Source organism: Haliotis asinina, chromosome 3 (assembly GCF_037392515.1).
Source record: "Haliotis asinina isolate JCU_RB_2024 chromosome 3, JCU_Hal_asi_v2, whole genome shotgun sequence".
NCBI lineage: Eukaryota > Metazoa > Mollusca > Gastropoda > Lepetellida > Haliotidae > Haliotis > Haliotis asinina.
In genome coordinates, this window is record NC_090282.1 from 35,007,411 (window position 1) to 35,018,317 (window position 10,907).

At 39.1% G+C, this 10,907-nt stretch overlaps 2 protein-coding genes across 2 annotated transcripts; both read right to left on the reverse strand.

Annotated features, from left to right (window-relative positions):
• Nucleotides 1–364: 364 nt before the first annotated feature.
• On the reverse strand, nucleotides 365–6,354 carry LOC137277874 (COX assembly mitochondrial protein homolog). The gene is made up of 4 exons (XM_067809848.1): nucleotides 6,257–6,354; nucleotides 4,958–5,062; nucleotides 4,334–4,424; nucleotides 365–1,253 (listed from the first exon to the last, which is right to left on the reverse strand). Exons 1-4 carry the CDS (start codon nucleotides 6,333–6,335, stop codon nucleotides 1,136–1,138), a joined length of 393 nt encoding a protein of 130 aa, XP_067665949.1. The 5' UTR covers nucleotides 6,336–6,354; the 3' UTR covers nucleotides 365–1,135.
• A 1,079-nt stretch (nucleotides 6,355–7,433) lies between these two features.
• On the reverse strand, nucleotides 7,434–10,370 carry LOC137277875 (carboxypeptidase Q-like). The gene has a single exon (XM_067809849.1). It carries the CDS (start codon nucleotides 10,314–10,316, stop codon nucleotides 8,916–8,918), a length of 1,401 nt encoding a protein of 466 aa, XP_067665950.1. The 5' UTR covers nucleotides 10,317–10,370; the 3' UTR covers nucleotides 7,434–8,915.
• Nucleotides 10,371–10,907: the final 537 nt, after the last annotated feature.

The window sequence follows — 10,907 nt, forward strand, 5'->3', positions numbered from 1 at the left end:
TTAGCTACTAAGACAATCACAACACCCAATAGTTTAACACTGGTGTAGAACTGAAGTCATACCAACCAAATACTTCAAGTTCGTATGCATTCATACTGGAAATTAGTGATGGAAATGAATAGGCATAGATTTTGTTTCGGGTTTCCTCGCATGCACTGTGGGCAAAAAATCCAGGACTACATAAAGGAACATTTGTAATTTCATGTGTTCCCTTCATTCATTTTACTGGTGAAACTGGTTTGACAATAAGAACTTTGATATTAACAAGTGAGAGAGTTTGTGATTGTTTAATCTTAATCACAACTTTCCTGTCTGGTTTTACATGTCTATAATGTTTCTACCACACAAACTGAAAACACAACAATGCATGTCTCTGATATTTTATTTCAAATATACATTTCCTTAGCAAAACAGTAATCACTTCTAAATGCTTTTCAAAACAAATCCTTCTCATTTCTTGAATGATAGCCACCGCAAAAGAAGTGACAACAGCTTCATCAAGTTGTAGAAGGTACAAGGAACCGCTCACATCACCACCATAGTGCTACACCACCAACATACCTCTATTCAACATACAAATATCTCAGTGCACTGTATCATAGCTTGCTTTCTAACTAAGCTCATTATCAACAAAACTAGTATCTTTACATAATGAATACATAAGTAACAAGAGTTTCAGCTTCCCACACATTCATTCTCCACAACATGTACAAATTTGGAAATCTCCATTGATTCCGTTACAAAATGTCGAGAGTTGTTGTCTATCACCTTTATATTTCACACGTGTGTTTATTGCATTACAAGGTGATTTCCCTGGACACCATTTCGACTGGATCCATAACGTTCTAATGTAATGACAGTCCTTCATCACTGAATAAGGGTATTAACACGACAAATGTGTTATCTGTGTTAAGACAGCTGATCCATGGCCTCACACACAGCCATAAAACCACCTATGAATCACCATTCAAGAAGCATTATCTCCCTTTGGAATCAAAACCACCATGATAAATGCGTCCTCTTTCTAAATCCTCATTTCAGCTTTCAGCAAGTCTACAGAACTTCCAAACACACTGATCACACCACAGTTGATTTCATTCTCCACAGTTTCATATCTTCTCTCAAACTGACTGGATTAAATCATGACACCCTCCGACTTCTTCATCTTCTGTTTGACTCCAGTCCGGCGGTACTCCGACCTCTCCTTCAGATACTCCTGTGTACATTCATCAATGAATGCCTGATCTGCATACCTGGAAGATTACACCAGGGATTAACATATACATTTTACTGGAATTAATGAAGCCTGTAAACCACAGTAACATTCTGTAATTGTATTGCAATATTTCAAATTTCAAATGTCGTGGTGGGTGACATACACTGTTCCCATGTACTGAATGGAACCCAGGATATTCACTGAACGGTGTTAAAATCGTGTTTAAAATGTCTGTCATGTTTCATTGTATACCATTAAGAAAAGTAGGGGATATTGGATTTACAAGAATGATAAAAAGCAAATGATGAAAACAAGGAGAAAACAGATAATGAAGGGAAAATGTAACAATTTATTCCATTCTTTTGGAAATGTTTCATCTGTATTGATATATATTACCTTTTCCCATATGCATCTGCAGAGGCTAGTGGTATGTTTGCAAAATGGAACCCCTACTTTTTGTTAAAGAAATTTTTACCCTTGTGTGCCTCCATGTAGTAAATTAAGATTAAACAATCATTGTCATAATCCATCGCTGCAAATTATCAAATCAACTTAAAAGCAATGAAAAATAAGGGTCATAATTTAAGATAAAGTTAAATGTCAACCAATACATGACCAGTCATGATATCTTGCACTGTAGTTGTTTAAACTCACAAATATTTTAAAGATTCACTTTGACCATGACATGGATGTCTTAGTGTATGACCTTGAAAATCAAGTTAAGGTCACAAAAATTGACTGGGCCCTGCACCTTCCTAGATGAAGCCTAATGTTGAACATGAAGAAAATCCAGTGAACTCTTAACATGCAGCTCAACATCCTGAAATCTTTAAAGTGTCACCATGACCTTGAAAATCAAGTGAAGGTCACTAAAATTGACTGGGCCTTGCACCTTCCCTAAATAAAGCTTGGTGTTGAAAAAAATCCTGTGAATGATTCTTGAGATATCTCACTGACAAGCTTAACATGAAGCTTAACAAACTTGAGATATGCCATTCCGTACATACAGACGGGGCCTAATACTATATCTCCTCAGAGACCATAATCTATTATATGGTCTCTGATCTCCTGCATCATGCTAAATGCATCCTAGGAGATAAAAACTGTATTATTCAAATACCTTGATTGGATCTATTGCCATTCTTAACATTTCTTCAGTTGTCAGATGATGTGGGAGGAAAGCCTCAATTGATGGAGATAGTATTTACCATTTTTGTGAAACCCATGACATCATGACACACCTAGGAACATTATAAATCCAAACCAGTATTCAACCCATAGTCGTTTTTTTAATACTGGCATACCCAAGGGCTGACACACTGCACAGTCAAATGCAAAACCAGAGATGTATTTGTTCCCTCTATTTAGATATGATACACATGATTAAGGCAAAATGTTCTTTAGCCAGAAAAGGTGATGTTATTGTGGGAGTTCTGCAGGAACATATCTATCGGCAAATCCATGGGCTCCCCATGGGTTCAACTCTGTCATCCCTAATCAGTGAGATCTTCATGAACAGCTTTGAAGAGACAGCCCTGGCTACATCCCCCTTTCAACCACTCAACTGGTACAGAATGGTGGACGACACCTTCACCATACTAGATCCTGACCATGACCCTGCCATCCATTTCAACAAGCAGCACCTGTGCATCCAGTTCACGATGAAGAAACGGCAGTTCCTAGATGTGTCCCTTCAGAACTCCCACAACAAAATCACCTTTTCCGTCTATAGAAAACCCACCCACACTGAGCTGTATAGCCATTACCTCTTCAACCATCAACCACAGATCAAATATGCCATTGTATCAACCCTACACCTAAAGCTAAAGCCACCTGTGACCCTGACCATCTCAATGACGAAATAGACCATCTCTGAACCAAATTGAAACCTACAATGGCTATCCCAAATGTCGTGTAGATGGAACCATAACATCGACCCTCCAAAACATGAAGAACATCAACCCAAACCTGAGCCATCCCTGATTAGAATAAACATTCCCTACCAAGGCCAGATCAGCCACCAGATCAGTCAAATGCTCAAGAAAACAGCTGGTATACATGGTATAGTTGTGACCTTCAGCTCTGACTAAACACTACAGACCATTCTGAAGGCCAATGGCAGAAGTGCATCAACCAACATCACTACCCCCAAGGGTTGCAACTACAAGCTAATGTGTGACTGTGGCAACAGCCCTGTAGGAGAAACATCCTGCCCCATTGACACAAGACTCAAAGAGCACAAAACTTCAGTAGAGAAAACAGATCTAAAATCAGCCTTTTCTGAACACATTGTGAACAATCCATCACACTCCATTGCCTGGCAAGCAACAACCATTACAGCATCCAACATCAATGATTGGCTAAAAATAAGATTTCAGAGTCTATCAGCATAAAAAGGTTAGCACCACAGATGAACAGAGATCAGGGGGCTTACCTACCCAATGCCTGGGAAATTAATTAGACATAAGGCTTCACCTATCACCTATTATTCCACTGTAAGAGCTTCATCCCTAACTTGTATATCTTATCCTAGCCTTTGTATATCGTAGATTATCATCCACTGTATTGTACAATCAACCGCTTCTATCATTTGCCCACTTAATCCGCTGTAAAAACTCCATATTGGCTATTGTATATTTTATTCTCTTTCATATTGTAATATGCTGTTTATTGTATATACAGGCTTAAAATTATCACTCTGGCTTCATGTACACTACTTGTGTATATATCCTGCATAGCTGTCAGTTTATATCCACCAGAAGAAAGGGCAAGGAATAGCCCAGAAATGCTGCTTAAACAATAAAGAAAATGTTGACATCGATAACATTTCGTCTTATTCCTGAATACCAACTTCTACCCACCTTTCAAGAACCTGATACACATGATATCTGAACACTCAGCTCATAATATCTTAATATCACAGACTATGAGTCTCAAGGCCATGTTAACAACATCACTGACTAAAACGATAACGCAATACAAGCTAATTTCCCATTTTTAACTCTAATTTGCAATGTGACATATTATTACAGATTTCTAATTATTTATGATAGAAAATGGTTGAAGAATAAAGTACAAATCATCACTGTCTATAGTAGTATTTCCTTGTCAACTTACGCTGTCGACAGACAGATATGCATTTGTTTGGCTTGTTTTCTGCATTTGAATGGCAGCAGGAGACCAGCTTCCTTGGCACAGATTCCAAACTCTGTAACATTTAGAACTGGTCTGAAGTTGACTGCACAACATTACAACTAAACAACAAAAGATGTTGAATTCAGGATGAAAAGAAAAACAGTGAGTAATATCACCTAGATAGAAAAGCACTGTTCCTTGTAAGATTCTCGAAGAACTGAAGCAACAATTTGAAGTAATTAACACCATAATCCATCTTTGTTTAACAACACCATATAGTGCCAATCATTGTTCAAAACACTGCAGTATCTCTGTAAATGGAACTGAAGCAGCAAGTTGAAGTGATGTGACATCAAACTGCCCTACCAGCCACTGTTAATAACTTTACAAACTTGTGGTGCTGTACCATTTTGTTTGAGCTAAGGGTGAGGTTGGCTTTACAAGTGTCAGATTTAGCGGAGGCTAACCAAAACTTCACAAGAGCTTATTGCTTGTGAAACAATAGCCTTCATTTCTAAACTTTGTATGTTTGGGGGTTTTGTTTCGCCTTAACTATAAACAAAAATGGTTACAGGACTTAAGTTAGGAATATCCTTGGAGAATTACCTTTGACTTGTTCTGCACATTGCTCCTTCTTTGCCTTGGCTTTCATCTTCTGGGGGATGACAATTTCTTTCTCAGCTTTACGCAGGGACTTATCATCAGGGTCACCTGCAAAGCAGCCATACCTCAAAATATTGTCACCCTACTGTCTGTCATGAGAATTTTATTGACGATGGAAATCCGGGAGTTGAGTTATATAAAAAGCAAACAAACATCAATATTATTTTCCTGAGATTGTTAATACTACTTCAGATGCAAAATCAATTACCAAATAATACCAAAACATAACCAAAACTAGCAAGCAAAAATCCGTAAGATCAGTCTTCTGCCAGTGACAGGCAATATATAATAGTAAGTCAATACTCCCTTACAGCACAGAATGAAAAGTATGGGTCATTGTTGAAAACCCACACAAAATCAGAGGATGAGGCGTGCAGCAACAGTTTCACTGGAAAGACTTTCTTTTGTTCCCCCATATTCTTGCCTCAGCAGATTTACAGAGGTAACACTGAGTGGTTCAGTCCTATATGGTGTACTTAATTTTGGGGGCTTTTGGTTATTCTTGTGAGTCCTCTAGTGATGTTGTGTTGGGGTTTGTGAATAATTCTAGAACATATCAATTTATAAATTTCATTTGGGATGGGGGAATGGGAGGAACTCTTTCCATGGATATATTTATTTGTTTCACACATGACACCATATCTTTCATCACTCAATGTGAGTAAAATAAAAACTTTAAATTATATTAGAGATAAGAATTATGTGCTTGTTTCACATTGTCGAAACCCCCTGTCACCAAGATAACTGGAAGTTATGACGCTGAAGATGTTAGCTCAATACTCCATGTCTGATGAACTACTGGGAATAGTTGACTGCTAGAATGCTGTTTATAGGGCTGCAGCAGCCAATGCCGTGGAGCAATTATCTCACTACTGTACCTCCACCTGTTATGATCCTTAGGGTTAGGGTTTGGCACCCTTTACGATCCTTAGGGTTATGGTTTGGGTTTAAGGTTAGGCACTCTTTACGATCATAAGGGTTTGGGGTATGGTACCCTTTCCGATATTTAGGGAGGGCTAATTAATCTGAAAAAGTTCGCCCGGTGCAGTGCAGTGCTACCTAGTTGACAAACGTTTGTCAATAGATAGGATAAAATATCTCGAAATACCATCGATCCAACAAGTCACAGACTGTAGTCTGTGTTCTCCGTGGTAGATATTCTAAAAAAACCACACACATCACACTAATGTCCAGACACTGCCATAAATAAACTATTTAATACGATATTCAGAAAAAACATACCAAGTCCCATGGGCCCACCCCCTAAATTTTCGCTGAGCATGCCCCTCTCCCTGTTGGGATTCGAAAACACTGCTCCCATGTTGAATTTTTGTCTTGTCGCTTGTATCTCTCAATATTAATTTCTGTTCGTTCTAGTTTGTTTCCTACGGTGATTTGGTGATGGGAGATCATGGCGTAAGTTAGGAATACCCAAACTATCCCAGTAATGTAACTTTCCCCGGAGAGTCTTATACAGAAATAACGCTTTCGGTTTTCAGTGATATAAGCGGCGAAGTAAGTGAGGGAGTGTTTATTGTGAGCGATGGCAAGGGAGAACTCGTTATCAACTTTAAGCGTTAATGCTCTTTCGATAAGATCAGAGACCATATAATAGATATATATGGTCTCTGATAAGATGTACTCGATTAGATGTGTGAATGATTTTTTAGTGCAACAAACTATTGAATAATAGGGCTGTTGTACTTTTTCACAAGAAAGCCCAAATCAACACACGCACACGGACAGTAACAGACACACATAATAACTTTCAAGTTATTTGGACACTACTGGTTGCCGAATATGCCATACATTACTAAATTACTTCCACCCGTTCGTTAAATTAACCAAACTGAATTAATCATGACACTTATTAGCTATTCACTGATATGTCAAGGCCAATCACTGCCGTCAATCGTGTTTTTATACGGCAGTACCAAACAGATGTTTTCTCACAACTGACTGTATCATTCATTAATTCATTCATTCATTGTGAAATACCATGAGAGAGAATACCGGGATTGTACTTTTCGGAAGTGAGCACGCGTGATACTGATGTATTGGTAAGAACTGTTACACGGCGATAACTGATCGCATTGAAATTGAGAAGACTATTTTTATGATAGATGTAACAAGTACGATGGATTTTCTGCTGTTAAGTTACGGATTCGGGCAGACACATGATCGCCTACATTTTCTTTAAACATGAAATCAGAACTTCAGTTTGAAATCCGATCTTCAGACTATTAATGTACATGATTAACTTGATGTCAGTCTAAAAAGCGTTCATTTGGTGTTCAAAACGTAAGTAAAGTTAAATGTTGTGTAGGTGATAAACACTGCTCTCAGTATCCAGAATATGAAAGGTACAGTTTGATTGTAGGAATACATTTTGACGGTTACATGATGTACGCAACAGATATTTAGATAAATAGAATTTATTTCAATAAAAACAAGTTTACATAGGTGTAATATTAAACAGTGAACTGATGACTTTACTGATTAATATATTAATTGTATAAACACACATATTACCCCAAGTCTATCACATGTAGAGACACCCACACTGAACACAAAACATGTCAACACCGCGGGGATGGACCAAATAGGCAAGTTGTTGTCTACGACATTCAGAACTTTCCGTCACATCTAAGTATCATACCTAAGAAAATGCTCAAAGATTACATCACCAAAAGGATGAGAAATTCCCTCAGTGAAGATTAGGGTAATCGTAGGTGCAAGCCGAATGTCTTCTTTGCAGTGTCACTTCTAAGCGTTCTAATCTGCACAAAGCTTTTCTTTTTTGCACATGTTAACTAGATACATGGACATAAACACCATAAAAGGTCCTGGAATAAATTAACAATCTTCATGGAAGGCAACTAGGTATACCATCGCGTCCTCTTTACCAGTAGTGACAACTGATATTGAATTAGATGTGACGTAAATCACACACCTTACTGATAAAGAACTACTTTTGATATAGTTACATGAAGGTGACATCAAATAAGAAAGATCCAGAATTATTTGGAATACCTGAACGAAACAGAGGTGTTAATGGCTTACCATGATATAAATGGCACCCTGTCCATGTAGCAAAGTAAAGCTATAGTCTACACGGACAGTTTAATAAACTGTGAAATGTGAAAAAATACCAATGCTACAAAATTCTTTGTAAATGTGTGGAGTCAAAATCTAAACAGGATTTGTGAAAAAAATCCTTTAAAGAGTGGAATCTAGAAGTAATAACGAATGTAGAGTGAGGTATCTATCGTGTATTTCAAATGAAAATATAACATGAGTGGTATATAAGACACCCATCAGTTGGCATGTTATAGTGATACTATACACCCCAGGATGACTGAGATATTTCCTGTCGATTTAACTAGTTTATGTTGGAAATGTGGTTGTATAAAAGGCGAAACTATACTCCAGAAAGTAGGATAATTAAGTTGAGTCAAAATCCTTTTCTACTGTTGAGCATAAGCCAGGTTTGATGTATTAACGGTTAGGGCTGGGACGGGTCCAAATTTTATACCCGAGTACCCAACAGCCGTTACCCTACCTACCCGGATAATCGTTATCTGAATTCCTGACACCAAATTAACAAAAAACTGCGAATATATTCTTCACATCTAGGGCTAAAATTTCGAGTTCTTACGATGTATTATATTCAAAAGAAGTGACTGTAAATTATGTCTAAATCTTCAAAGACAACACTTTAAACATGAAAGAATAACTTAGTACATTGTTTAATCTATTAATCATGATCATAAGGGTGTGGGTATTGAGAAGGGTACCCGAGTCCAACTCATTAGCCCACCCGTCCCGGCCCTATATCACCGGTATTCCTGTTATGCAAGTAACACTCACTTATATTAGTACACTGTATATCGTAAACAACCTAATCCCTAGGCAGCATTTGGTCCATGTCGGCTATTACGTAGCTAACAACCGCCCACAACGCGGAACACAAATCCATCGCGTGTGGGTCCTGAACCGTCATTGTGTCGGCGTTGCTATGGTGAAAATAGAAATACTTGTCATTCATATTGTTGAGACTAGCACCTGGCACCCCGGCTGTGATGAAGTTGGCAACATCCCCACTATCAGCTGGCGATGTCAACGTGCTTGCGTTGATAGATTTAAGCAGATTGAGCACACCCTGCATGACAACTGTTGCAGCTTTGTTACCACTGAATCCCAGCCCCGTGGGGGTGAAGGTACCCCCGTCCGACTCCATCACAAGATCGTAGTTGCTGACGTTGCTCTTGTGTCTCTGCCAGTACTGGACTGCTCCAACATGGCCGGGTTCCTCTGCGGTCCACATTACCAATCTCATTGTGCGTTTAGGGCGGAGTCCGAGCTGGCGGATGAGGGACAGAGCTTGCCACGAGATGAATGCCCCACCCCCGTCGTCCATCGCTCCCTGTCCGACATCCCAGCTATCCAGATGTCCGCTCACCAATACAATCTGTTCTGGGTATTTGCTGCCTATGATTTCTGCGACCGTGTTTCGAGATTTAACAGGAGGCAGATTTTTGGCCTCCATTTTCAAATTTACGACTATCTTCTCCCCTCTCTGCGACATCCTGTACATCATTTCTGCATCTTCAACTGTAATGCAGGCTGTTGGGATCTTGGTAACACTATCGTCATAAGTCTGTATCCCTGTGTGTGGGCTGTAGATAGAGAATGATGCCACGCTTCGTACTAAGGAGGCTATACCACCTACTTTCGCAGCCTCTACAGCGCCGTTCTCGCGATACGCAACAGTAATTCCATATTGCACCCAGTCTTGATTGTACACAATGATCTTTCCTTTAGCAATATCTGCTTTCTTATGAAGCTCATCAAATGATTTCACGACAAGAACTTCAGCCGTTATCCCTTCTGGAGGCGTCGCTATGCTACTTCCTAGTCCAAGAATTGCCATTGGGTGTACCCTGGGTTGGAGCATAGTCGCCGACTCATTGCCTCTGATCCAGTGAGGGACCGTCACCTCTTCTCCGTGTACATTTTCTAGGCCATCTTCCTTCAACACATTCAGCATGTAGTCTATTGAGTTCTCGAGGTTTTGAGTACCCACCAATCTACTTCCGAATTTGTCAACAAAAGTGGCTAATCGCTCATACGACTGGTTTTGTGATTTACCATACACCGATCTTTGAATAATTTGGTCTGCAACGCTCTGGTATGATGATATTTGTTGCATTGCACGTTGTAGGTCCACACATGATGCCGGGCCTAAAAAAACAACACAGAAAAACACAGCTGATATCACGATACACAGTGTCGAAACCATCGTAAACCACAGTCACATGATATTCATGTGACCACTACAAACATGCCCGTCGGACAAGTCGGTTAATGTAAATTAGGATTGCGGAAAATAAAACGAACGACGTTCCTTACGAACAGTGCAGTGAATTTGGAAGCATCTTGACATCAGTTAACATGCCAAGGCCTCACAGTTTTCGATTTCTTTCAATCATATAATTTTAAAGTTTCTTAGAATGTGATAAAAGTTTTGATTTTTATAACTAGATGAAAATAAATCTAAACAGAATCTTATGCCTTGGAGGCGAGGTAGGTGTCGATCCACCCAATTTAATAGTACAGGCTTTCACAACGCTCGCTTCTATCTCACAAACAACATATTTAGCACGAACTGAGGGGTCCCGTGGACATCTGTGCATGGTGACACCATCACCCGACACCTGGAAGCATTTGACGGCAACCTAACCTGTCTTTATTTACGTCCAGAAATCAGCAAATTGACGAGCTTGGAACACATTTTATATCCAACTAACTGAAAATCCTTCCTCACATGACGTGGCTACAGTACAACATAAATATCAAAACTACTCACTAGTTGTAGTAAATGATATTTTGC